The 27,959-nt window shown below is 48.2% G+C and overlaps 1 protein-coding gene across 5 annotated transcripts; it reads left to right on the forward strand.

Annotated features, from left to right (window-relative positions):
• The first annotated feature begins 1,488 nt into the window (after window positions 1-1,488).
• Window positions 1,489-27,903, forward strand: GDNF (glial cell derived neurotrophic factor). 5 transcript variants are annotated; one of them, XM_070357626.1, is made up of 4 exons: window positions 1,821-1,961; window positions 5,390-5,507; window positions 6,388-6,564; window positions 26,819-27,903. In XM_070357626.1, the coding sequence occupies exons 3-4, from the start codon at window positions 6,414-6,416 to the stop codon at window positions 27,301-27,303; spliced, it is 636 nt and encodes a 211-aa protein (XP_070213727.1). In that variant the 5' UTR covers window positions 1,821-1,961; window positions 5,390-5,507; window positions 6,388-6,413; the 3' UTR covers window positions 27,304-27,903. The 5 variants fall into 5 exon arrangements, with proteins under 5 accessions (XP_005898596.2, XP_070213730.1, XP_070213727.1 ...); XM_070357627.1 differs by having other exon boundaries at window positions 6,388-6,486; XM_005898534.2 differs by lacking the exon at window positions 5,390-5,507 and having other exon boundaries at window positions 1,489-1,961.
• The last annotated feature ends 56 nt before the right edge of the window (window positions 27,904-27,959 follow it).

The following is a 27,959-nucleotide window of genomic DNA, read 5'->3' on the forward strand; positions in this document are numbered from 1 at the left end:
TTGTCTTTCAAGAAGTTTAGTAATATGGGCTCTTCCCCCGACACTGCCACACACATTTCCCCTCTCTATTGTCTGTATCAGTTACTCCACGAACACATACTCCTCAACAGCCGGATGAGTCATAAAATAAGAGGTACATGGATGTAAACTGAGCCTGTTTATGCTCTCCCTGGCCCCAGCTAATAAAATAAAAGAGGTCCCACTGAATTCAGGTCCAATGGCTTCCGGAAAACAGGTTTCTGCTTAGCAAAGACATACCTTACTCAGTACATTATTTTAAAGGTAGAGCTAATTTCATGCCCTGGGTGAATGCAACGGATTTATGGGGAGAGTCATGTGCAGGGTGTGTAAGGACTTGCCCTCCTCACGTCCTCTACAAAAGAAGGCTCTGGCGCGTCTGGTGGTGAGCAAACCAACAAAAGGAATGCCTAAAAGGTCTCACAGAGATCAGGAACGGGCTCTGGGTCCCTGCTCACTGGAAACTCAGTACCCAAAGCAGTGCTTGCTTAGGTCTCCTATCTGCATTTTCGAAAATAAAAGCAGGTTTAGTCCAACCTTCCCCGACCTGTTCTCAATCAAGTGATCTTACGCCTCTGGAATTGAGATTCTGAATGTATGTGTCTACCCCACGTTTGGTATTATATTACAACAGCATGAAAATGGAGCCTAGGACCGAGGAGCGGCCAGCCTCAGAAGCCTTCTTCATTGCCTGCCGTGTAATACATGATATGCAAAGCCTCTGACTTCAGCCAGCAGATATGTGGAGACCGTGTTGGCCCTAGCATGGGGGCTAAACTAATGTGTGTTTAGGTCAGAAAGCGAATCAGAAAAGCCACTGGAGGGCACGTCACGGAGTGAGAGCCCTATAAATTCTGCCCCAGTCTCAGCGTCCCCTGGCAAACACTCAGCTTCCCTCCCTGGGCCGCTGCACATCTCTCCTTCGTAGTGCTGGAGAACTCCGGCCAGCAGCAGCTCTCCTCGCCACTGCCTTCTGCCCTGCAGAAAAGCCAGAGAGCTAGACATCGAGGTGGAAGGAAAGCCCAGTGCAGCCCTCCACTCGACACAGCCCCGGCTCAGAGAGCTAGGCGCGAGGGCGAAGCCGGGCGCGGGCGCCGCGGTCAAGTTCAGATTTCTCCCTTCGGTTGGTCCGCGCAGATCTCCGCACATTCCTCCGGATCTTCCCGGCGAGGAGAAAGCGCGAGCCCGGCCGCGTCTCCACGCGCTGAGCGCTCTCTCCCTGCACCCCGGGGAGGGGCGCCTCGCGTCACCCACTCGCACCCGGAGCCCCCCGCTTCGGGAGCTCGGGCGCCTCCTCGCTGTTCTCCTTTCCCTCCCCGCCACCGCCGCCGCTCGACCCCTCCTCCCGGGGCCCCGCGCCTCCCCTCCCCCACCCCGGCCCCCGGCCCGGGCTCTCCAGGACCAGCCTGCGCTCCTGGCGCCCTCATGTCTTCGCGGGACTCTCGGCGCCGGTTGACGTGGTGTCTCGTTCGGATTTCCAGGCCAGACCTCAGCTCCGGCGGCAGCATCAGCCCGGCCTGTCTCGTGCTCTGCGGCGCGGCGCCCCAAGAAGGCGCAGAGCGCGGCCGCCGCCGCTGAAGCGCCCGCCGCGCCCCGCGCCCGCGCTGCCCCGGCTGAGAGCGCGGCGCGCGCAGCCCTGTCACCCCCCAACCAAGGCAGCGGCGGCTGCTCGGACCTCGCCTTCTGGGGGTGCAGGGAGCCGGCGAGGGAGCTGTCGGCATCCCTCGCCCTTCTCACGGCGGCGGCGGCGGCGGCTGGAGCCTTGGCCGCCGCCTCCTGCGTGCCCTCCCTGCCGGGAACGGCCCCAGGATTGCGAACTCGTGCCCCTAACCTGCTGGGCGGGGCTCCGCGCTCCTGCCCTCGGCCCGGATGGGTCTCCTGGCTGGGACTCGGGGCTCCTGGAGTTAATGTCCAGCTGGGGGTCTGCGGAGACCGGATCCGAGGTGAGTAGGGGAGAGGGCCTGAGGGGAGGCGGGCGCGGCGGGCTGCGGGGCGCTGGAGACAGAGGGGGGCGCGGCTGGACCTCAGAACGGGCAGTGGGACTAGAAAGGGAAGAGACTAAGAGGGAACCGAGACACTGGGAAGACAGAGGAGAGAGAAAAGTTGAACTGGAGACAGGCTGGCCTTGCAGAGGGGCAGTTTGCCTTTCCACGTGGGCAAAGATCTCTGGGGTCCCTCATGCCTCTAGACCCCGGAGTATTCAACAGGGACAGTTTCCCTCCCCGACTCGGCGGGGCGCTCTTCCGTCAAGTCCCGGGAAGGTACCGGGCTGGGATCGTCTTTGAACCCACCACTGCCAAAGTTGGGTCCTCTGTGGAGGCGCTGCTGCATAGATATCATTACTGGGGTGTAACTTGTTTTGGTCTGTTCCGAGGGAAAGTGTAGGCCCCGGGAGGGGCTGCTGCTAAAGGTGCTGAGGACCTAAAAACAGAGCGCTCACCTCCTCTGGAGCCGTCTTGCAAATCTACATTCCTCGCCCTTTTCTGAACCCGGTTACTTGCATGAGCCCGCAATTCCAACTAACCATCCGCGTCGAGGTTAAGAGAGGGGCTTCCGGGATAGCCCAGGAGCTGGGTCTCCGTCTCCAACAGACTCTCGAGCCTCAAGGTCTTCCCTACGCCATCTAAGTGATGATTTGAATGACCGCTTTTCTCCTGCACTCTGTGCCACCTCCCCAGTTAACACTCTCCACCACTACCTTGCACAACCTCAGGGATGATTTCGCCGCTTTTTGGTTTCCAGCCCCTCTCGGGGCGGGAAATAACTTTCCGCGGACCTCCCCAGCCTTCTGGCGCCTCCCTGGTTTCGGCGGTGGCAAACCGGTCTGCAGAGCAGACGCGCGCGCTCCGGGGGAGCTGCCCAACCCCGTGCTCGCAAGATTTTTGCTCATTGGTGGGGGCAAACACAACTCTCCTGGGCGCTGCCGCGTATATGTTAGAGCGCACTCGACTCTTGCATAGTATTTTCGATGTTCACTTAAGTATTCCAAGGAAGAGATGCTGCTGCTAACCTCGCGCACGCACCTCTACCCGCAAAGCTCCAATGCGAGCTTCTGGGCTTCCGCCCCGCCGCCACCGGGTTTGCACTGAGTTTCGCCATATCTTCGCTTTGGCAAGGTTCAAGGACAGTAGCGCCTTTTCAACAAGTGTCAGGTGTCCGAGGAGCCCGCAGCGTCCCCAGCCCATTCTCGCAAGGGGTTCGGGTGCACTCTGGATCTGAAACACGGCATCGGGCCCTTGACCCATTCCCAGACTGTCTGCAGGAAGCGTCGCTCATTCTTTTCCCTACCGCGGTCTTGGGCCCAACTGAGTACCACTGTCAGTTCAGGACACAAGGAACAGCTGAAAAAAAGCAATACATCTTTCCGCAACTTCTGTCCGTATTCCAAAAGAAAGCCTCCGAGTTACAGCGCGCCCCCACCCACCCACTCCCGCCTCCCTTTTTCTCCTCCTGAGACCTGGATCTCGAGGGCAAACCTCCCAGCCTGCCAGACACGGGAAAGTGCGGGGGCACTGGCGGCGGGAGCGCTTACCCGCGGTGAGGCTGTCACCGAGACGCGGGGGAGGGAGGGGGAGTTCAAAAACCAGGTTGCCGAGAAACCAGCTTAAGTGAAGCGGGTAGAGAAAAATCCGGGAGAGAGGATGAAGAGCGGTAGGAGAGGATGAACAGCGGGGATGCTGGTGAGGACATCCAAAAGTTCCGGGGGGTAATTTGGATTCGGAGAGAATTGAGGGGTTGTGGAGAGCGTTCGTGCAGCGGTTCTATACTTAAAGTGGCAAGGCAGCCGTCCGGCCGCGTGGGCGCTTCGGGACTCCGGCGGTTTCTGGTGCCCCCTGGTGCTGGGAACTCAGAAGCGCCCGGCGGCGAGTCCCGCAGTCCGGCTCCCTGGGGCATCCGTCTTTTCCGCCCCAGGCCTGAGGATCACCAGGTGCCGGTGCCCGCGACCTCCCCTTTTGCTCTGCCGGACGCAGAGAGGGACCAGCCTGTAGGGTACCGGAACGTGTGCGGGGGCACCTAGCGGAGAAGGAGAGCTTGTTTATTACCGCATGTGGCAGCGCCTTGGGCAGTTGGCGCGTAACAGAGGCTGCCGGTTGCGGACAGATGTGCTTTGATAAAGAGATAAAGAGACCGACAGGGAAGCCGCTGGGTGTGTTGGGGGTGGGGATGTGGGGACCCCACAGGGATTTGGGAAAAACCTCCCCGTAGACCGCTGTGAACGCTCAGCCTCCAGACTCCCTCCGCCCGGCAAATACCGGGAACTACAAAGCGGCTCTGACTGCAGCCTGCGCGGGCGGTGCTCAGAGGGAAGAAGGCGCCCTTCTCGCCCGCCTGAGATGGGCGAGCTGTTTTCACCCGGCGGAGGGCGGGGGCGGGAGCCTCCTTTGGATAAGGCGGGGAGTTTTCCTCTATGTCCTCTTTTGCCAGCTTTGTCACACTTCTAATTGAGGATCTCCACGTCCAATTTAAAAAGCCCTCCTCCTGCCAAGCAGAAAAAAGGAAAAAAAAAAAAAAGGAAAAACCCTCTTAATGCGGAAGGGAAACCTGGTGCCTCTGTCGCTTCCTGCCGGCGGGCACCGCGATTTGGGACAGCGCATTAACCGCGCGCCTCCCTGCCCCTCTGGGCAGCCAGACAGTTCGCACGCGCCTGGGATCGGGCACCCGGGCCGAGGGGACGGGAGGCCTCGCGTTCCCTCGTCCCTGCTCGAGCGCCTCGCAGGGCTTGTTTTGCACGGCCTGGGTGAGGTGTTGCCTGGGAGTCCCAGCGCCTCAACCCAGAGCCTTTCCTTTTCCCCGGGTTTGTAAACCAGCCAGAGGGGCATGGAGCGCCGGGAGCCGCAGGGTTTAGGAGTTTGTGGTCCCTACAGACTCCCCGAGCCCAACAGCTGCGTAGCGAACAAACAGACGCCCAAGGGATGGAAAATGCATTCGTCTCCACAGCGGTGGGAGGTGGCAGTCGAATTAAACGCTTCCCGGGGTGGCCTACACCGGAACCCGGCGGGCGTTCTGGGTAGAGATGGGGGTGGGGGCGTTTGCTGGAAGGGAGGCGGGAGCTCCTGGCGACTGATGGAGAGGAATGGGGTCGAGGTTTTTACTTTTATCTGGGAACTGCCTTACTCTCTTCCACTGAAAAAGTTCAAGGAGCTTTTCCCAAGAATCTCTTTTACTTGGAGGAACGGGGATAATCAACTGCATGAATCTCGTAATTTCCACTTTAGAATGCCCTTGGAAATTAGAACGCTGGCATTGGGGACTCACCTCAAGGTGCCCGGGTCTCCCCCCCACCCCCGCCTCCTTATTGCGTGAAGTTGGGCCCTGAGTTGAGGGTACCCTTTTTCTCACCCGCCCTCAACTGCGTGACCCTCCTTTCTAGGGGTGCGAGGATTGAGAAGCCAAACGGAGCCCCCTAAGAGGAGCTGAGCCCCCACCGTGCGCCCTTTCCCGGTCTAGACCTTCTGGTGCCCGCGCTCCTGCGTAGCGTCCCCGACAGGGTACGATCCTCCAGGAGTGACTGTGACCCAGCTTGGGGAGCTCGAAACCCCTCTGCGAGGGGAAAGGATTTAAGGCCAGAATCTTGCAAAAATGCAAAAATAAAGAGGGTATTCGAGTACACCACGAACATTTTCAAGACCGAGGCAATCCCTCCCTAACTGTAACGCTAAAGCATTTATTGAACGAGGTTAGGCCTTTTCATATGTTAACATTCATAACCTTAAGAAGTGGAAGTAGTATTTTAAACCGAGTTGAAACTTTGGAAAGTTCAGGAGCTTAACACAGATATTCCTGGACAGCCTCAAAGTCTTTAAGTCCCCACTGGCTTCTTGTTCCGACGACAAAACACTAATTGAAATGGCAGGAATGAAGCTTGGGCGGGGTTCGTGGTGCCACTGAGCCTGCCCCTGCCTAGCTGAGGACAGGATCAGGACCCCGGGAGGGCTGGTCTCTTGCTTGGGTTCAGGGCTCGTTCTCCGGGGCGGGGTCGGGGGGGGGGTTCCTGTGGGAGCTGCTGGACGGGGCGGGAGCACAGGGTGAGGGTTGCCCGGTCGCCCCCCAGAATGGGGATGGGGTTGCGCGCCAGTACTGCTGTCGTCGTATTGGGAAGCAGCCCTGCCCCGAAATCCTGGGATCCGATGGCGGAAGAAAAAGGCAGTTGTCAGTTGGAAGCCGGAGAGGCGCACCCCGGAGCGGGGACAGGCAGGGAGCTGGGAAGGAAAGAAGGGTGGGGGTGCCCGGGGAAGCGCCCGGCCGCAGCGGTCCGGAAGGAGGGCGGTGCCAAGTCTGGAGGGGAGCCCCGGGGACCCGCGCGGGCCCCAACATCCAGGCCTAATGTGCTCTCCCGGGTTCTGCGCCCCCGCCCGCCCGCCTGCACAGGTGCCGCCGCCGGACGGGACTCTAAGATGAAGTTATGGGATGTCGTGGCTGTCTGCCTGGTGCTGCTCCACACCGCGTCCGCCTTCCCGCTGCCCGCCGGTAAGAGGCCTCCCGAGGCGCCCGCCGAAGACCGCTCCCTCGGCCGCCGCCGCGCGCCCTTCGCGCTGAGCAGTGACTGTAAGAACCGTTCCCTCCCCGCAGGGGTCACCCCACCCGCCGCCCGCACGCACCCCCAAGTCAGCCACGGCCGCAGAGTGGCCTCCCAGGGAAGAGCCGCGCAGGCGCCGAAGCCCCCTCCCGGTGCGCCGTAACCAACTGGTGCCCCAAGGCTGCAACACTTAGTCTGTATATGGCACGCGCTGGCTTTGCCCAACACACAGGGTAACACACTTTTCTGCTGCTCATTTAGATTCCGATCAACAGCTGTTTTCCCCACCACCACCACAGGAAAACACACAGTTGTTTTCTTTTCTTTGCCTCCCCATCACACACACACACACACACACACACACACACACACACACACTCACACACACACACTCACACACACACACACTCACACACTCACACCCGTGTTTTGTTCCAAAGCCCTCTATCTCTGTTTGGGTGTGCCTGGCTCTGCTGAACTCTGAGAACAATTGCCTTTCCATCCTAAACTGCCCTTGCAAGGGAAGAGGCTGAGGTTTCACAAAACCATGCCAGAGTCAGAGAAAACACAGAAAAGCCTTGATTTCCAGAACAAGCATCTGGGCAGTGTCAAGTCTGTTCAGGAAAGTTCCGGTTCTAGAAAGAAAGTGATAAATAGTGCTGGGCTGGGGCTAGGGGGAAAAAACACAAAATTGTAGTTCACTACACAAATGACAATGTTAACTCTTAAGACTAGATTATTCATATTAGAAAATAAATCTGCGATTTGCCTCTCAAAAATGTCTCAGCGGTTTATCAGGGCATGTCAACTATGATTTGATATAATTTACCCTCTGCTCTTGAGAAGTTTATCTATTGCGTAAAGCAGAATATGCTTCATCACAAGTTAGAGATTACTGGCGAGGAAAAGAAAATTTGCACAACCCCAAACTAAAGCAGCAGTAAGCCGTAGCCATAACCATGCTGGCTACTCCCCATTTCTGTTACCCTATTCTGCATTTGAAAATTATTGTGATCATAGGCACCACTGAAAGGGTTCCAAAGTCAGCTGTATGCTGGAGTCCCCCAAACCTGTGGCCTTGGGCTAAAAGTAGCCCAGGAAATGTGATGTGCTTATCTTATGCTTGATTACAATAAAAGCATCTTCTTCCTGAAGTCCCAAGAAAAAGTGCATTTTTCTAAGACAAATGAAGTCTTCAAGAGTGACTTAGGGTTAGAGAACACAGTTTGATCCCTTGAAGTAACTGTTCCAAGAGTGTATGGCAGTTAGTTGTATAAACCTATTTTTAAAGGTTTTGGTTTCAGCCACAAATTTCTATCCTAGTGTATATAATGTTTCTCCAGTAGAGACTTAAAATGCGCTTTAGTGCCATAATCTTCAGAACAGTACCCATGAAGGCTAAATGGCTTTTCATTCAAACAGCCTAGGTCAGAGGAACAGGAACCCAGTGAAAGGTAATAGTTTTCTCACCAAGGCACTCTGGAGGAATAATGGCTGTGCCTGATTATGAAGCTGATTAGTTCATGGAAATTTAATAAGCATATTAGTATCCTGTCTACCTAGGCTTATTTAATGCTGACTCCTGCTTCTGGCTCTGCTTTTGGCTAATTTTGTCACGTCAGACAAATTTCTTACTGCCAAACTCAATGAACAGTTTACAACTGTACAGTAAAGGAAGGCCTGGCCACTCCAAAACGCCAGTGACTGAGATTTGGTCAACCCCAACCTTCACGCTCCACCCTAACCTTCCTTTGGGAAAAGACTCATAAGACCCCTGCTTACTGGACTCACCTGGTGAGCTCTAGTGACTACTGGTGCTGGGCCTCTCCCAGAGAGATTCTGATCTCATTGGCTTGGGGTGTGGCCTGGGCAACTAGAGATTTAGGTGTTCCCCAGGTGAGTCTAACGTGCAGTCAGGTGAATCCCTATGCCTTGATAATACCCTAAGAAAATCTGTGCCTCATGTAAGGTCCAGCCAGTCACAAAGCAAGCAAGGTAACATTAATCTTATTGACTGGGGTGGGGGGAGTTGTGGGGGAAGGGAGGTTTTTTCCAAAACTGATACTAAGTCATCAGTAGTATCAGTAGTATCAATGGACAAGATTCTGACTACTGTATTTACATTTGAACCAGCAGAGCACACCCGATTCTGTTTTATCTATGGGAAGACCCAATAGATCCTTGAAAGAGAAATGTTCCCAAAGAGAAAGTGAGCTGCATTCTAAGCCAAATTGACTTCTTTCCAGGTATGTTCAATTCGGTAGCAAGTTGTCAGTGCGGGGAAGGCAGGATAAAGACAATGTGCAGACTTTGAACACTCAACCAGTGTCAACATGCCCCTGTCACAGTGCTGACATTTATATCCTGCACTGTGCACCGTGCAGTTAAGGCTTATGCAGAAAACATTAAGTCACTCATCATTTGAAAATAGAAAGTACCATAAATACTGATCCCTCTTCTTGGAATGCTTGGAACTTAGTGATTGAGCAAAGGCTCTTTCGTGCTACCTGAGTCAGTCATTCTGTGCTGTTCAAAGGGGACTGGACTGCACCCTGTCTACACATTCACCCTTGAGATCACATGTATTCTGCTGGTTCTGATGTAAATGCAGCAGCCAGAATCTTGTTCCTACCACTATCACGTTTTGAACTAACCAAGTAGAATTTGTAACTGGCCCACTTGTCTGCACAGAGGTTGACGATAAAGTTCATGGGCTGTGGCTGCTTCTTGTAGCAGCTTCAAACTTGTCTAAACTTAAAGACTTGTAGTTTTCCTTTCAGGTCATCCAAGACTTTTCCGTTTCACCGTCTTTGTATTTTATCATTGTGCTTTTTACCTGTGTCTTCACTAACGTGTGATTAGAGCAGGCCTGAGGCATGTAAAAGGTGAAAATAGGTCTTGTGCACAGATGCCATAGCATTTTAGAGCTGAAAGGTAGCCCCTAAAATTCCCAGGCCTAAAGATGTAAAGCAGTTTATCCAAAGTGCCAGGGGTTCCATGATGGCAGGAGGAAGATTGCTGAAGCCAGAACCCGTGTTTCTCTAAACCCCTGAATTGCAGAGCGTTCAGTCTTGCTACCTAGGAGAAAACACTTTATATGGGAGGATAGTTTTCAACTAATGAATAAAACTGTGTTGCACAGGGTTGCTTGAAGTTTTTAAAGGTTTGTTAATCATAGTCATATACCAGATCTCAGCTGTGCATAATAACTCTAAATGTGTTTCACAAAGCATAAAATGCACGTGCCTTTTAAAACATTGTGATCTAAAAGCACTTATTCATTCAACAAGTAATTAATGTGTGCCTGTGTGTGCCAGACACTGTCGTAGGGGCTAGGGAATCCTCAGTACACAGACAAAAGCCCCTGTCCTCACAAAATGTACTATGTAATAAAGGTACAGGGTGTGGGGCAATTTGGTGGCATTGTAAACTAAAACCTTGGTCAGAAGAGGGCCTTTTTGTGTGACCAGAAAACAACTAGAAACACTGAGCACTAAATTATAATTGCAAGTAATCCACAATGCATTGTAATATCATGGGGTTCCATTCTACCGGTTTGGCAGCAAGTCACAAAATTTCCTAGAGAAACAATCTTGCAAATCAAGCCATCAAGTTCTCAGACTAGCCCACAAAACTCTATGTAACCTTGATCAATTTGAGATATGATTCACCATATTGTGAAGCTGGAGTCTCTTCCCAGGTTGTCATTTCCCATAATCTGCAGAAGGGGGACACAGCGAGAAGTCATAGTTTGAACAAGCAAGAGCTCAAGTTCACGTCGGTTCAGTCAGCCTGACCACTCAGCTGTTACTTAACAGCTCCCAAACCTCAGGTTCCTCATCTGTGACATAGGAACACTATTCATCCTGCCTCCCGGGGCTGCTGGGAACAGAGTTACATGAGGCAATGCTTTGTTAAGCCCGTGCCCCATAAGCAACCATTAGTACTTGCCACGCTGCTGTTCCCAACCCGCACCCGGTGAGTGCCTTTTCTCCCGTCCCAGGCTTTCAGTTCGGCCTCTGCCAAGACATTGCTCTAAATGGTGGAATTTCAAGCAGCTCAACAAAGTACAGAGAGGGGAAGAAATGCAGGCCTTGCGGGGAGGCTATTTTGGGCCCCACGGTCAGTCAGTCGGGTCAGTCAGTCGGGCCAGCCTTGCGTGGGATTCTGCCCCAGGGTCAGCTCCCCCTGGCTCTTCCCAGGTTTCGCAGCTCCTTCCCTTCCCCATTTGCTGAGCCCACATAGCTCCTACGGAATTTTTCCCACCAGATTCCCATGGTCGTGTTAGGGAGACCCTCGTCCCCTATGGGGAGAAGGGAGCCAGGACACCATAAGATCCTTACATGTAAGAGATCAAGGAAGCTGTGAGCTGGAGGCTCCCTGTCTTGAGATAGAGCATTTCTGTTTTAAGTGATCCCACCTGGATATTTAATTCAAGCTGCTTCACAAACCCAGCAGAAGACTGTTAGTGAATTTAGTAAACTTTCAGCTTGTTGTTATCCAGCTAAGAAACCTTCTAATGCAACAAGGTAGTTAAATGTTAGGCTTTCAAATCTAATGTTGTGGGATATAGAGTTCAGAATAAATAAGCTCTGTCCATCTATTTTTTGTATTATTATTTTAGGGACTATAGGAACAGACAATACTGTAATAAGGTCCCTAAGTTGGAAGGGGGCTCTGCCATTTGGGAGGAGGTGCTTGGAATCAAGAAATCCCACGTCAGGCTTTTAGGAAACACTGATTCCTCACTCAAGATCTGAGACCAACATCTCATTCTGGCCTCAGTCTGAAGACCTATTTCAAACTGTTGCTGTTTAGAGAAATCTATTTCAGGCTTAATATGAATTGGCCAGTCTTAGGACCTCAGGCTGATCCAACAGCCAAAGAATTATTCTCAGAAGATTCTCCTTTCACTGATAGAAAAATAAAAGCTCTCTAGCATTTTCCCTTCCAAATGTCCCTTTCTTCTTGGTTTACTTAGCACTTAATGGTCCATAGCCTCTTTATTCAATTAAAACATATTATTTAATCACTTGAGCTCAATCAGGAAGCAAGTATTAAATATCTTTCATGCTCTAGGTGCTGTGTGGGCATCTAAAAGGCAAAATTGTGAACTTAAATAGCTTATGATCTAGTTGTAAACTATGGATAGGCAGATGGGTGGGTGGGTGGGTGGGCGGACTGTCAGTCCAACAGATAGCTATGTCTACCGAGGCGTGTGCATTAGCTGTGGTCATGGTAAGAATTCCTAGGGATGAAGTCACTAGGATTTGGAGATCATAGCAGGAAACAATTCGAGGGAGAGGGAGGATTTGAGCTAGCACTTGAAAGATGTGCATTAGGAAAGGAAGGAAAAGGAAAAAGGGCACATTCCAGACCAAGGAGAAGCATAGGCAAGTTTGTGATCACGAAAAGGGGAAGGGGCAGGTGGTGGATACAAGGAGGAGGCCAGACCAGTCGCCAAGTACTGAGAACAGGTGGCGGGAAGTGGTGTGAAATTTAGGCTATCTCTGTAGGTGATACCCAGATTATGAGATGCTGTAAAATCCAGGAAAAGAAGGTGCTTGCTCTGTTTCTGATGGCAGCGGGGTGCCACTGGGGTATCTCAAGCAGGCAGGTGGCAGCAAGTGGGATCTCACTGCTAAGCTTTCTTGCTGCAAAAATTATTCAAGCCCCAGGCTTCATGAGTCTATAGCATAGGCTGTGCCCTTATTTTTAAAAAGTGTGTAGGCGTGGGCATAATTGAATCAACCTGTTAACAAGTGAAAAGATACAAATAAAAATTTAAAGTTAGTATCATACAAATAAACTTATTTACAAAACAGAAATAGACTCACAGACTTAGAAAACAAACTTATGGTTACCAAAAGGGAGAGGTGGGAGGGGGTAAACTAGGAGTTTGGTACTGACAGATACACACTAATATATATAAAACAGATAACCAACAAGGACCTACTGTATAGCACAAAGAACTATATTCAATATCTTGTAATAACTATATAATGAAAACCTGAAGAAGAGTAGATACATAAAGAATATAAATATCAACTATACTTCAATTAAAAATAAATAAAATAAAAACAAAAAATAAAGTTAGTATCACTACATCTCTGCTTTTCACGTAGTAACCCAATTTTTAACAAATAGGGTTTTTTAATTTATTGAGTATAGTTGATTTATCATGTTGTATTAATTTCTGCTGTACAACAAAGTGATTCAATTATACACACATATATGTATTCTTTTTTAATATTCTTTTCCCTTATGGTTTATCACAGGATATTTAATATAATTCCCTGTACTATAGAGTGAACTCCAGGAGTTGGTGATGGACAGGGAGACCTGGCGTGCTGCAGTTCATGGGGTCGTAAAGAGTCAGACATGACTGAGCAACTGAACTGAACTGAACTATGGAGTAGGACTTTGTTGTTTATCCATTCTATGTATAATAGTTTGCATCTGCTAACTCCACATTCCTAGCCCATCTTCCCCCAACACCCCGCCCCCTGGTAACTACAGGTCTGTTCTCTACATCTGTGAATCTGTTTGTTTCATGGATACGTTCATTTGTGTCATATTTTAGATTCCACATCAGTGATATCATAGTTGTTAGTCTTTCTCTTTCTGACTTACTTCACTTAGTATGATTATCTCTAGGTCTAGCCATGGTGCTGCAAATGGCATTATTCCATTCTTTTTATGGCTGAGTAGTATTCCTCCGTGTGTGTGTGTGTGTGTGTGTGTGTGTGAGTGCGCACGCGTGTGCACACCATGTCCTCTTTATCCATTCATCTGTCGATGGACATTTAGGCTGTCTCCATTTCTTGGCCATTGTGAATAGCGCTGCTATGAAAATAGGGATCCGCTGGATCATACAGCAACTCAACTGTTAGTTTTTTCAGGAAACTCCATATTGTTTTCCACAGTGGCTGTACCAATTTACATTCCTTTACCAACCGTGTAGGAGGGTTCTCTTTTCTCCACACCCTCTCCAGCATTTGCTATTTTTAAATGGATTTCATGTATTGGCCTAAAATCGAGTAAGTTTGAGCTCTACTGGGTAAGAGATGTTATGTATCCCTATTGTACAGATGAAGCAATGAGACCTAGAGATTTACTCAGGGTCACAGATTTAGTAAGTGATGAAGCCAGAATTCAAACCCCAAACTTCCAGTCCCCAAACTGGTAATTTTGGCTTAATACAGACTGCACTCTCATATTAGTAGATTAAGAAAACACAAATCTTGACTTGCGAAAAATACATTCACTATCTGAAAGATTAATTTCTAGGAAAATCAATTAGCCGAAGCAAGGAGTATTATATTTCCTCCAGGCCCTTTCTTTGATCTCTGTTTGGGCCAGAGTGGACCTAGGGTTATTTTATTCATGATACTTCAGAATCCAAATCAGGACATTTTAGGAAGAGAAACATGCATTTCTTCACACACTCCTAAACTATCGATGCTTTTTGCAATGAGGGAAGGCTCCCTAACTCTTTGGGACAAAGTGAGGTCTCCTCGAATACTGGAGGCCTTCAGGGGGGTGCTTGTTCTCAGCTGGCTTCTCTTCTGCCCAGGGAAGGGAGTGTCCACATGGGAAGCCAAGGGCAACAGCCCACAGCCAGCACAGTCCCCTCTACGGGAATGGGAGTGGGTTTGTATAAGCAGATCTTAGGTCTCCACTGAGAATCAACTGGTTAACTCAGTAGAGATAAAACCCACTTTTTAATGATTTTATAGGATAACTAAGTTGGAAGGCCTACTTTTGAAAGTCTTAAAACTTTTTTTCATGTAAACCTACAAAATTATGTTGAAAAACTAGCATACACTCCTAAGGTAACATCTGTAATTTTCCAACAAGTTTTAAATAGTTGTAGCAGAAGTAATTTCCAGCCCATTTGGCAGCTAGACATGTGCTTCAATACTTTTGGCAAAACTTTGGAGCTGCAAATTTAGCTTATTCAATTTGTGGGAAATTATCCAAATGTATCAGCTCAAATACATTGATTTTTTTCATCAGAAAAGGTCCAACTTCATTTTCATTTCAAATACACATGTTAGCCTGCCTCTATGGCAACCACTACCTTTTGAATCCTAATTGTAAGATGAATAGATGGATGGGTGGATGGACCGACAAGCAGAGCATGCCTTGCCATGCCTGCCTGGCCAGAATGAAATATGGAACCACCCAGTTTGATATGTCTTGATTTATTCATATGGGACTTTTCCTCAGTAAAATATTCATAGTAAACTGAATACCCATGGGTCTTTTTCACCAAGATGGACTTCTTGTTAGCATTTTGCTTCATTTATTTTTTTCTAAACCATTTGAGAATTACTTTCAAATCTAACAATAAATAGTTTAGTGTGAACCTTCTAGGAGCAAGGACATTACCTTATGTAACCACAGTACAGTTATCAGTCTCAGGAAACTTAACATTTGTACAATACTGTTATCCAATAGATAGTCCATAATCACATCTCCTCAATTGGCAAGAATCTCCTTCATAGTTTTTCTCCTTAATCAGGGGTCACAAATTGCATTTGACTGTTGTGTCTGTTCATTCTCCTTTAATCTGGAATTAGCTCCCAACCCTTTTTTCCCCCTACAACATTTTGAGAAGTCTAGGCTGTCTTGCCTGCGGTTCTGCAGACTGCCGCTCGGGTTGCATTTGTGGGATTGTTGGCACTTGATTAGATTCAGGTTCACATCTTTGGAACACTGTGTTCATGATGACGTGTCTTCACATCATGAGTCACCAGCACCAGTTTAGCCCAAGGAGCCTTGCACACCCGGACTGTCCTTACAGGTATCTATCCACCAGACAGTGCCTTGTGGTAAAATGAATGAGATGGGCAAGAAGTGCATCTGTCTGAGGAAGTCCAAGGGTGACCGTAAAACTGGCTGCAGGAGTATTTGTCTGTGGACCGGGCTTAGAATGCAGCACATGTGGAAGTTGAGGATCTGGACATGGATTCTTCTAAAACTCCCCGTAGACTCTAGAAAGCCCTCACATACTGCCTCCCTGAGGGATACATGCCACAGTCTGAAGACACTGACCAATGCCATGGTGAACACAAAATATTGTTCATGGAGTCAGTTGATGTTTGTGTAGTTAATTTGAGGGCATTCCTAGGAAGAGGGAAGAAGCAGCCCAGACTCCCAAGATGGGTCTGCTCCTTCTGCCCACAGACTACCATGCCAGGGCCCCCAGGCCTTCTGCTCTGTGGGACACGCTGGATGAGCAAGGGGCCAGTGTCTCGTCCCCTTCAGGGTACATTCTGTCCATGAGCCAGCCGAGTTGATCTTCACACTGCTTCCTCTAGAGTAATGTTGATGAAGGATCATCATCAGCTGTGAAAACCATAGGCCTGACTTTGTGGGCCATTTGTTAAATGCCTCCAGGCTCTAAGCTAAAATCTTTTCTCCCATTCCAAGTAATGATCCCCATTTTAGGGGGAGGTCGGGGCTGCACAAAGTTATAGGCAACCCAGTCAGACTAGACTTGGGAAAGCCTAACCCAACACTTACCTTGGGACCACATGACCACTTCCTGCCAGTACACCGCGCTGCTGCATAACTCTCCTTCTATGTCAGAAGGTCAGGGAGGAGAAAAGTCGAGTGGAGGTTTTGAATGCAGCTGGTTTTGAATGATTGTTGTTCAGTTGCTAAATCGTGTCTGACTCTTTGCAACCCCATGGACTGCAGCACGCTAGACTTCCCTGTCCTTCACTATCTCCTGGAGTTTGCTCAAACTCATGTCCATTGTGTTAGTGCTGCCATCCAGCCATCTCATCCTCTGTCATCCCCTTCTCTTCCTGCCTTCAATCTTTCCCAGCATCAGAGTCTTTTCCAATGAGTCAGCTCTTCTTATCAGGTGGCCAAAGTCTTGGAGCTTCAGCTTCAGTGTCAATCCTTCCAATGAATAGTCAGAACTGATTTCCTTTAGGATTGACTGGCTTGAATGATACTTCTAGCTAATTTCCTGAAGAGTCTTTGAGAGTCCAGTGAAGTCATTCACTGAGGGGTAGAGAGCCCCTCTTCACTCTGATGGCAGGAATCCATCAGGCAGGCTGGAATGATAGAGAACACTTCCCTTTTACCTTCTTTATTCTCCTTTCAGCTTTTCAGTCCTTCCTCTTCTTGCCCAGGTCTCTCCGGCCCTTCGAGTTCCTTCTACCCAATGCTCAGTTAATAGCTTCCCAGGTGGCTCAGTGGTAAAGCATCCTCCTGCCAATGCAGGAGACCCAGGTTTGATCCTTGGGTCAAGAAGATCCCCTGGAGAAGGAGATGGCACCCCACTCCAGTATTGTTGCCTGGAAAATCCCATAGACAGAGGAGCCAGGCGGGCTACAGTCCATAGGGTCGCAAAGAGCTGGACATGACTGAGCAGCCAAATGACAACAGCAGTGCTCAGCTGGCCCTGGGGAAGGGCCCAGGAAAGTTGGATGCAGGCCCCATCGTAATTGCCAGGCCCCTCGGACTGCAGACAGGGCCTTTTGGGAAGGAGGGAGTAAGGTTCCTTTGCTTTCCAGGTTCCTCTGGGGTTTCCTCTGAAAAACCACCCACCTCTGATAATACCACAAGGGATATTTTCCTTTTGTGTGTGCTTAGTTTCACTGGGTAACTTTCTCACCCTCCCCATAAAGTGTTTTGTAAGGACAGTAGCAGGGCCCCTGGTGTGCACTCTTGAGTGTGAGGTGTTTACAGCTGGCTGTGCAGTGCTTTCAGCTCACACCAGGTATTCATGGATTAGCTGACAAATGGACACCCTACTGGGTGTTTTCCTGACTTAAAAGCAGAAGAATGAACATTTTTCCCCTCAGGGGAGCCATTTCTGTATTACCATAAAATTATTAACATCACTATAATAAGAGCATGGACCACATAGGTGGAAATCAGAGCAATTGGAATCTGAATAACAAAATGAATATAGTCCATCTTTCCTGAGTGAAAGTTTTTGAGCTATTTGTATTCATGGAGTAATTTCAATTACAATGATGATAAGTTTTCTTAGTTAAATTGTAGGATAAATAGTCAAGAAATGGTATTTCTAAGAAGTATGTGTGATGTTGGTCAAAGTAGGCAGAGATGGTAAATAAAATGGCATTTTGGTTGGATTAAGTGGCCTTTAACAGTATATCCAGAACTCCTTTTTCTGAATTTTGAACTGGTTGGTCTTTTCTTCTGCCTTGAGAGGATCCAGAAATACTTTTTTAAACGACAAAACACTGGTGTTTTTATAACACAAATACTTTACAAATAAACCCATGTCATGTTTTATTACCAGCCAGCCACTGGTCACGAAGAGTAACTCCAGTAACTCCAGCAGTGGTCACAATGACTTAGTAAATGGCCTCAGCTGGTGACTGTTCATAGAATAGATGCCGTGGACCCTTCTTGAAGTGACCAGGATGGCCTATCTAATGCTAGGTGAATACTCTGTCCAAAATAGGAAGGCCAGGGGAGTCATTACATAGTGCAAGATAACCTCAGCAATCTACTGCTTAGGGACCCATGGGCGCTTTTTTAAAATGATTTCAATTGAGTGGCAAAATCGAAACTTTTAAATAGCAGATGACAGAACTTTGAATTTTTCGGAGAACTGGAACATCCTCCCGGACCAACACTGTACATTTCAGAGGTCACGGAAGGTCAGATTAAAAACAAGGTGCACAGTTCCCAAGACAAGCTATGGGACTCTCACAATCCATTTGGCAGCGGTTGCCGTGGATGATTCTAGCCTCTGAGTTCTAAGACCTAAGCATGTTTTCTTAAATTGTAGAATAAACAGTCCAGACATGGTATAGCTCATAAGTATGTGTGACATTGGTCAAAGTGTGACCTACATATGATAGAAGCAGCAAAATCATAAATGAATAAAACAGAGATTTTGAGAACATGTTTTATTTTGAAAAATAAAACCGATTTTGTTGGCCATTTGGGTGAGAAGGGCTGGAGGAGCATAGCCTGTTGGTGTCTTTGTGCTCTCAGAGATGATGGGCTCCATCTCTGCCTTTCCAGGTGGAGACTGAAATGTAAGGCTGCCTCCTGCAAGAACCTGGATATTTTGAGACTCAGATACACGGCCCTCTGTACATATCCCTTCACCTCTCCTAAAGACGACATAGGAAGGTGACACTTGGTTATTTCAAAAGTAACCAAGATGTTGAGACAAGAGGCAAACAAAAAACATTTAGGACTGCTAGAACCTCTCGTGGGGTCTCCTGGGGCCACAATGGTGGCGGCTGAGCAGAATAGCGCTGGGACATCAGCAGAGGTGGTCCTCTCCCTGATGGGGGTGACTAGAGATGAGTGTGGGGCAGGGGTTTCCCACTGAGACTCAAGACTGTCCACATCTTAGGGTGTCAGCACTGGGGAGCCCCCCTCCCACCCCAGAGGGATAGGCGACCTCAGAAGGATTGCCTAGTCCAAGGTTGCAAGGCTGAGCAGGGACTGACCCCGGATGGAATCCCAGGCTCTGTCCTCTCCAACTCTGCAGTGAGACTTTGTCACTTGGCGCCAGTGTGAGTTTGAGGAGCTTCCGGAGACAGGCCTCTCTGTCTGAATCTGCCGCCGCCCTTGGCTGCCGGTTTTCCGGTTTTTACTGGGAAACTGCCAGTTCTGCCTTGGAGTGACATGCAAGACCCAGGAGCTGGGAGAGGTGCCCCTGACCCGCATGCTTTTCCCTTTTTGGAGACAATATACTGTATTCTGTGGCCCGTGGCAGCCTAACTTCAGAATTTACTTAATGCACCTCCATGCCTGCTGAACTTTTCAATGGAAAGTGTTTCTCCCTTCGTGTTCTGAATGTGATAAATGCATGCAGGGGGAGTCAGCATACCTTGCCCTCCTTCCAGAGTAAGTTGCCACAGGCTGAGAGCAGACAAGCTGCACCACATGGAATTTTTACTTAAACACAGATAGGCAGCTAGGAGCACTTGGAACCAGTCTGAGCTTTGAAACCAAACCGACTGAGTGCACTTTTATGAGCCACGTGACCTTGGGTGGATAGATATTTATCTTCTCTGAGCCTCAGTTTCCTGCTCTATAAAGTACAGATACTATGCGACCCCTGTTTTAACCTTGCAGGGATGTCATTGGGGTTCAAGTTCAGGTTGGGACCTTTCTCTTGTGACTATTAAGTACACCAAGGAAGCGATCGCTTATAATACAGGATGATGCCATTTGTAATATGAGGAATTTTAAAGGTGAGGCTCTACCATGTAGTTCTTATTTCAATATTAGTGAAAGAAAATCATATTTGTACATTATTGAAAAGTAAAAATAACATTCTAAAGAATGACATTAGTTGGGAATTCTCTTGAGAGGTTATATAAATCTTAGGCTGATCTTTTCTTTTCATACAGACGTGCATGTATGTATGTGTTGGTCTTTCCTGGATGACTCAGGGATAAAAAAATCCGCCTGCCATTTCAGGAGATACAGGAGATGCGGGTTCAGTCCCTGGGTTGGGAAGATCCCCTGGAGGAGGGCATGGCAACCCACTCCAGTATTCTTGCCTGGAGAATCCCATGGACAGAGAAGCCTGGTGGGCTACAGTCCCCAGGGTTGCAAAGAGTCAGACAGAACCGAGCACAGCATGCAGAATCACATAGAAGTGTATATGTATATACGCACATACATGTGTGTATATGTGTGCATGAGTATACACATACACAGAGAGAGAACTTCTCTTTTCCATACACTTGGTCTACAGAGCAGTTTGTACTTTACCTGGGCTTCAGGTGGGCAGTGAGTATCAGAGTATATGTCCTCCCCTGCCCAGGCAGTTTCCACTCGCCTCCTTTTGTAGACCGTCTTTCAGGGGAGGCTCCACACGTGAGGGTGGGCTGCCCAGCCCCCCAGCGCCCCCAGACGCAGCATCTTAGGCCTTGTATCCAGGGTCGAGCCCACCCCAGAACTGGGCACTGTCTGGAGCGAGGGCTCCCGGGTGCTGGTTGAAGATGCGCATCTCACCTGTGTGGCCCTGGCTCAGGCCGTAGGTCACGTCTGTGGACCTCAGCGTATTAACTCTTGCCCATCCAGTACCCAGCAGCTGGGTGATTTCCAGTGAAACATAGAGGCAGGAGCCCCAGAACAAGGAACATCTGGGTCTTCTCTCCAGCACTCCTGCATCCTTGAGGCTGGCTCTGGCCTGGAAGACAGCTCCTATCCAAGAGGCCCTCTGCAGGTACCAGAGTCCTGGCCCCTCTTCTCTGGGCCCCACAGAGACCCCTCCCACTCTAGGTAAGGGGTCACATCCTCACTACTCTGTGCACAACCTTGAGCTTGTGGGCTCCCTCCGGGGCCCCTGGGCGGAAGACTGGCTGAAAAGTAGCTCAGAAACCCGGCCGGGGAGAGGAGGGCGACCATCCAATAGGAATCTAAAATGACCTCTTTGATTAAAGTATCATTAACCTGTACTCTTTTTTTTAAGAGAAATCTAACATTTAACAGAAAACTTTGTCCACTAAATGCCAGTCTAGCCAAGATAATGTTTTGAATTATGTGCTTTTTAGTTTGGCTATTACAAGGAGTACTCCTAGGTCTCACCATTGTTCCTATAAAAACTCAATTAACTTTACAAGATAGTCAGTATCCCAGGCCTTTGTTCCTGGGGTAGCATTATTGTTTTTTTCCCATAATTGAGGAAGGCTAAGTCTGGGGAGTGAATAGTTTGGTTTGTTCCCGGAGTCTGGCCCAGTACAAGGTTTCACTTGTTTAAATAACATTGTTTATGTGAAGGACACATCAAAGTTTAAATATTTTAAATAGAATAATGCCAAAATATTTAGTTGCACACTAAAAGGATGACTTAAATGCATTTGAGCATTTTGATTTTTCAAAAACTTTAGCTTTTAGATGTCCGTATTTTCCGAGATCGAGCCTCCAAGTGGGTCTGGGAAATGAGCAAGTGTTTGACCTGTTTTTTCAAAACGATGCTCCTCTTTTGTGGTTTGCAGTATTTTACTGTCAAAGTTCTTACTAACAAGGGCCATTTGTGTAGCTGACATGCTGCCAAGCCCTTTATAGGATGAAGAAAGTGATATGACATCAAGTCTTCATTTGGGGAACTAATCCAAATGCAAGCCCCTTTCTTTCCACTTTGCTCAGTGAATTCCAGGAACATGGAGGCAGCCATGGGTTTCTTGGTTCCTGCTGGGGCGTTTACTTGCCTGGGCTGTGCAAGTAAACTGGGCCTCTGCAGGATGCTAAAGATTGGCTCAGTGAGATGCATGGCTCCCAACACACCCCACAAATACCTTGTGTTGATAAATGGAGGTCTCTCTAGAAATGAACTCAGTCAGCAGCAAAAGGCCTGGGATTAGGAATTTTCCATTGGAAGAGACAGGCCTCTTTGCTCTGTGGTTTGGAAAATATCATGTTGCCCTTTTCTAGTTTCCAAAATTCATATCCATGTACAACTTTCAGCATAAATATTTATTGTTTTACTCTATTCTTCAAGAAGGAGAAGAGGATGGGGAGGGCGGAATCCCTTCAGTTTAATTAGAATTGCCTATGTCCTGAACTTGAGGCTTAAATAAATATTTCCACCTTAACAACAAGTTATGAGGGAGATGTCCCATGAAGGGAGAAGTTCTCATAGCTGCTCTCTTCAGTTTAACACCGGGAACATGGATTGACTGCTTCCCCAGTGTCCGAAAGACTTTTAATTCAAGCTTAATGATCCATTCACCACCTCACCCCAAAGCACAAATGACCAGTGCACCCACATTGCTACACACATCACCCCAAGGAAGCCAAGTAGAAATTAAGATAAAGAAAAAGGAGTTAAACATCCTCACGGTGAAAGATAAGTATGTCCCAATCATTACTGAGGATTGCTTACGCTAAAAATTCACTTGCTAATTATCTGAAATTCAAATTTAACTTGGTATTCTATATTTTACCTGGCAAGCAAAGCCAGTGGACAAAGGCATACAGTCGAAATGTCATAAAAAGGAGGGACAGTGTTTTTCTGGAACTTTGAAATTGTCGGGCAATTAATAAAACATTATAAATGCTGATTCAAATCATCATTATAACTCTAGTAAAAAGAATGTAATTTATCATGATAAATTAATGAGTCTAAACTAGTGTAAGCTGAACTTTTGAACTTGAATGTTTTCCCGTTTATGTTAAACTTTCAGTAATATTTCATCCTCATTTCTGATTAATCTTTAGTTGATTCAGTTTTAATCAACTGAATCAGTTTTAACTTCCATGTTCCCAGGTTCTTAACTTAATGATCTATTCAAGTGGTCTTAAAGAGAACCAGAGACTTCATCATGTGAATCCTTTTGTAAAACAAAGAGTCTTTTAGAAATTTGAAGGCTTTTTTTTTTTTTTTTGTATTTTGACTAATCACTAATTTATTGGGGCTTCTTCCCTCATGGCTCAAATGGTAAAAAGTCTGCCTGCAATGCAGGAGACCTGAGTTCGATCCCTGGGTCAGGAAGATTCCATGGAGGAGGAAATGGTAATCCACTCCAGTATTCTTGCCTGGAGAAGCCTGGCTGAGAATCCCATGGGCAGAGGAGCCTGGCAGGCTACTGTCCATGGGGTCGCAAAGAGTTGGACACGACTGAGCAACTAACATTAACTCATTTCTGATTAATCTTTAGTTGATTGTTAATCAGTTTAGTTGATTCTTAATCAGTTTTAGCTTCCATATTCCCAGGTTCTTAACTTAATGATCTATTCAAGAGTTCTTAAAAAGAACCAGGAATCCCATCATGTGATCCTTTTGTAAAACTGTTTTTCAGAAATCTAAAGGCTTTTTCTTTTTTTGTATTTTGACTAATCACTAATTTATCAGTTAGAAGTTCAGACTTCTGTTCATGTTTTTGAAATCAAGCACACCTAGTTTTCTCTTATATAGCTTATTGTTGAAAAAAAGTCACAAATAGCACAAGCAACTCATTTGTCAAAATAAGTAGTTCATGTCTTTAATATCGAGTGATTTTTTAAAATTTTTAGGGAATTCCCTGGTGATCCAGTGATTAGGACCTGGTGCTTTTACTGCCATGGCCTTGGTTCAATCCCTGCTCTGGGAACTAAGATCCAGTAAGCCCCACAACACAGCCAAGAAATAATTTTCTTTTTAATTTTAAGAAAAGAGAAGGAAAGGAAGGGAGAAAGGGAGGGCAGAAGGAAGGAACAAAGAAAGGTGGGAAGGAAGGAAGGAAAGAAGATTCCTAAGGGACTCAGGTAGAAAATGGTTCAGAGGAAATTTTGAATCCAAATACCCTCCCACTCTCCCAGTATTCCTGGAGGAAACATTGCTCCCACGGAGCCAGAGCCTTTCAGAATCCTCGGAATGAGGTGGGCTTTAAGAGCTGACACTGTAAAGGTGCAGGGGAAGCTGGCAAGGGAGGCAGCTCTGAGACAGTTATTTGCTCTCAGGTGGGAGATGACTGTACTTCTGGGCACTGGGGCTGCCCATGTGATGGAGACTGTGTATTTTGGAGACTTTCAATTCATCACAGTGTGGCTGAACTGAAGCCCAAGTGTCCCCTTGAGAAATAAAAAGGACTCTCTATCCTTGTGAAGTGACCTAAGTCGTTCAAAAAAAAACCATTGCCGGCCTCCAGGGACCAGATCCTATTGTAAGCTCCCAGGATCCATTGGTGAACAAGCCAAGCAGAGGTCCCTGCCTCCTGGGGGTGACATTCGCTCAGAGAAGACAGACAACAAATAGTCACCATGAGAAAAGTTCGACAGTGTGTTGGAGGAGGTTGAGTATTATGCTCTGCGGGGAAGAGGGCAGGAGGATCTGGATTCGGGGTTGGGAGGAACCAAATTTGAAACAGGGAGGTCAAGGTGGGGCTGGGTCGCGGTGACTTTTGAGCAGACTTGCAGGGGATGTGAGTGTGAGTCACTGGGTTCTCTGTAGGAACAGCGTTTATGTAGAGGGAACAGCCAGCAAAAGGCCGAGTGCCTGTTCGTGTCTGATGTATGCGGTTCTCAGCCATGACAATTTTGCCCCCAGGGGACATCTGGTCATATCTGGAGACACTTCCATTTGTCACCGTTGGGATGGGGGTGGAGGCTAGTACGGGTGTCTCCTGGGTAGAGGCCAGGGGTGTAATTAAACATCCTTAAACACACCCACAACAAAGGATGTGCCAGCCCCAGTGTCAGTGGCGCTGAGGTTGAGAAACCCTGTGTTTGAGGAACAGGGAGGAGGCCAGAGGAGCTGGAAGGGAGGCAGCAAGGAGGAGGGAGGTCGAACACGAGGTCAGCGGTGACAAAGGCTGGGACTGGGGTGGAGGGTGGGGGGCGTCGGGGAGGACCTTAGGCCAGTGTGGACTTTGGAGGGCTTGGAGCAGAGGAGGGACATGAGCTGCATTCACAATTTCAAGAGCATCGCTCTGGCTGCCAGGTGCAAGACAAACTGAAGGAGGGTAAGGGAATGCAGGGGCTCGGGTCTGGTGAGATTATCCAGGCAAGAGGTGACTGGCCAAACACCAGTAGAAGCAGCTTCGAGACCTCTGTGCACAGAACCACCCAGTGCCAGATTTTAGAGTTAGAATTACGAAATTCCATACCATCCCTGCTCTTTTCATTACTATATGTCCTATATTTTGCCCTAATATAGATAATACTATGTATTAGCTATCTGTATAGACAGGTAAGAAAGAGGAATAGATATGGTTAAGTTGCCTTAGTTGAATTATATCTTACACACTAGGATACCTGATACCTGTTTTAGCAATTCATTCATAACAAAACAGTTTGACATGGGTTAGGTACAATGTAATCCTCTGCTTTACCATGGTCTTGCAAAAAAAAAAAAAAAAGTTCACTCTTGCTCACAACTCTTTCGGGGTATATTTTTCTAAACAATGTATAACCCTAAACATCCTAATTACCTGAAAATGGGATCATGTCCGACTCTTTGTGACCCCATGGACTGTAGCCCACCAGGTTCCTCTGTCCATGGAATGTCCCAGGCAAGAATACTGGAGTAGGTTGCCATTTCCTTCTTCAGGGATCTTCCCAACCCAGGGATCAAACCCACATCTGCCACATTGCAGGCAGATTCTTTACCATCTGAGCCACCAAGGAAGCCCTGGAAAAGTGATGAGGGGAGCATAAAAGGTCTAGTGCCTAATTCATGGACGTTTGAATTACTTTCCTCTTTTAGAAATGTATTCAGTTGTTCAAATAGTTTCTCTTCTCTTACCTGATCAGCTGAAGCAAATGCTTGAAATACAGCAAAAATGCCCAAAAACCTTGAAGTCATGCATTTGCCCAAAGGTCTCCAATACCCTAGAAGCATCACCTCAGTCACTGCTCCATGTGATCTTCCTAAGCATGTGTGTTGTCCTGTTTGCAGCCAAAGCCATTGGGAATCGTAGTGACAGCCTGCAGCAGAGGCAGGACCCCACCGCGCCTGTCCACAGGCAGCATTGCATTCCATGTATTGCTGTGATGCATGTAAACATCATATGATCTGACCTTGTATTTTTAAAGTCCTGCTAATCCAAAGAAGTGGTAAATTAGTCTCTTTATTAGTGAACAGTGGGCTGTTTTTCAGTCTCTTAATGTCTTTTAAGGAAGTTTTAAAACATAGTTGAAATCAGGACTTTTTCATGTGATCTATCCAAATGGTTCTTCCACTCAGCAGGGCAGAAGTGTTAAGTCAGGGTGGAGTTCAGGGAGCTGAATGTCAACTTTCACCTTGACATTCCAGGTGAAAGCAGCAGTGTCTTCCAAGAGTAATCCTTCTTTCACCCTCTAAGACAGGGTTTCTCAAAGTATGGCCCAGGGACCACTTACCTCAGAACTCCCCCAGGGCTCCTTAAACTGGTGCAGGTTCCCTGGCCCCTTCCCACACTTCCCCCTAAGGGTCGGCCAGGTCCCTGTATCTTCCCCCGAGTATCCCAGCACAGTCCTGCCCACACATTTGAGAACCCCGACTGCAGGTTACCCTTATTAGAAGAAATGACCCTCCATCAGCATCTCAACATAGACTTGTTAAAAATGGCAGACGTCATCCACGTGGAAATTCCATTTCTAAGGATTTGTTCTCCACAAGGAAGTGTGTCATCCCCCTCCCGTGTTAGTCTTGAATTTCCTTCCTGGGAATCTTGGAGGGTGCCTTTTGGCCTTTGTCCTTGGGGGTGTACAGTGGTCCCTGAAGGGGTCGTTTCACCATGGGCGGGGTGGGGGGGACCATACTGGGTCGCCTTTCAGAGAGACCGATCTTAGAGACTCCTTGAAATGGTCGTTGCTCTCGCCTCATGTGTCCATCTCTGTTTTCTTGTTGCACAGCAAATATGCCAGAGGACTACCCTGATCAGTTTGATGATGTCATGGATTTTATTCAAGCTACCATTCGAAGGCTGAAAAGGTCACCAGAGAAACAAATGGCCGTGCTTCCTCGGAGAGAGCGGCACCGGCAGGGGGCGGCCGCCAGCCCGGAGAGTGCCAGAGGGAAAGGCCGGCGCGGCCAGAGGGGCCGAAATCGCGGCTGCGTCCTCACCGCCGTGCATCTAAACGTCACTGACTTGGGTTTGGGCTACGAAACCAAGGAGGAACTCATTTTCAGGTACTGCAGCGGCTCCTGCGATGCAGCCGAAACAATGTACGACAAAATATTAAAAAACTTATCCAAAAGTAGAAGGCTGGTGAGTGACAAAGTCGGGCAGGCGTGTTGCAGACCCATCGCCTTTGATGACGACCTGTCCTTTTTAGATGATAACCTGGTTTACCATATTCTAAGAAAGCATTCCGCTAAAAGGTGTGGATGTATCTGACTCCGGCTCCAGAGACCGCTGTGTATTGCATTCCTGCTGCAGTGCAAAGAAAGGGACCAAGGTTCCCAGAAAATGTTTGCCCAGAGTGGAAGATGAGGACCAAGGAGGCGGAGGAGGAGGACGTGGAGGCAGAGGAGGAGGAAGGCAGCCATTGTGGGAGCCTGGTGGAGGGAGATCCAGCTACAGAAAACTGGACAGGAGAGAGAGAAAAGACAGCCGTCCGCCTTCTCCCGGATGGCAGCTGACGTCACCGGAAGCTCAGGGCCGGTGTCCCTGGTTGGGTGTTGCCGTCGTTTCATCTGATACAGTCCACCGCCATGGGTCCCGGGCTCAGCCGCGGATGCACTTGAAACCAAACCAGTGTATCTCCTGTGGTTTGCTTTCACATGTCTAGAGACACCAGGGAAACGGCCCTCCTGGTGTCATTCCTTGTCATTGTTTTACTGCTGAAAGCAAAGAGAGGTTTATTTTTCTGTCACTCAGTGGAGACATACCCCGGAAAGGAGGGGGAGAAAAAAAAAATCAAAGATCCAGGAGAGTTAGTAACCTTTGCTCTGGAAGGTTCAGGCCTGAGGTTTACTCCAACCAGCATTTTGGGGAACGGTGGGTGATTGATTTCGAACATGGTGTGTGGGGTGGGAAGAAGTTGGCTAGGA

The sequence above is a fragment of the Bos mutus genome, chromosome 20 (genome assembly GCF_027580195.1).
Source record: "Bos mutus isolate GX-2022 chromosome 20, NWIPB_WYAK_1.1, whole genome shotgun sequence".
NCBI lineage: Eukaryota > Metazoa > Chordata > Mammalia > Artiodactyla > Bovidae > Bos > Bos mutus.

What these genes read in the sequence shown, in the direction of transcription:
- GDNF (XM_005898534.2), top strand. Translation starts at nt 6,414, where the DNA reads ATGAAGTTATGGGATGTCGTGGCTGTCTGCCTGGTGCTGCTCCACACC. An exon ending in CTTCGCGCTGAGCAGTGACT is followed by an intron (nt 6,565 to 26,818) that starts GTAAGAACCGTT and finishes CTTGTTGCACAG; the next exon opens with CAAATATGCCAGAGGACTAC.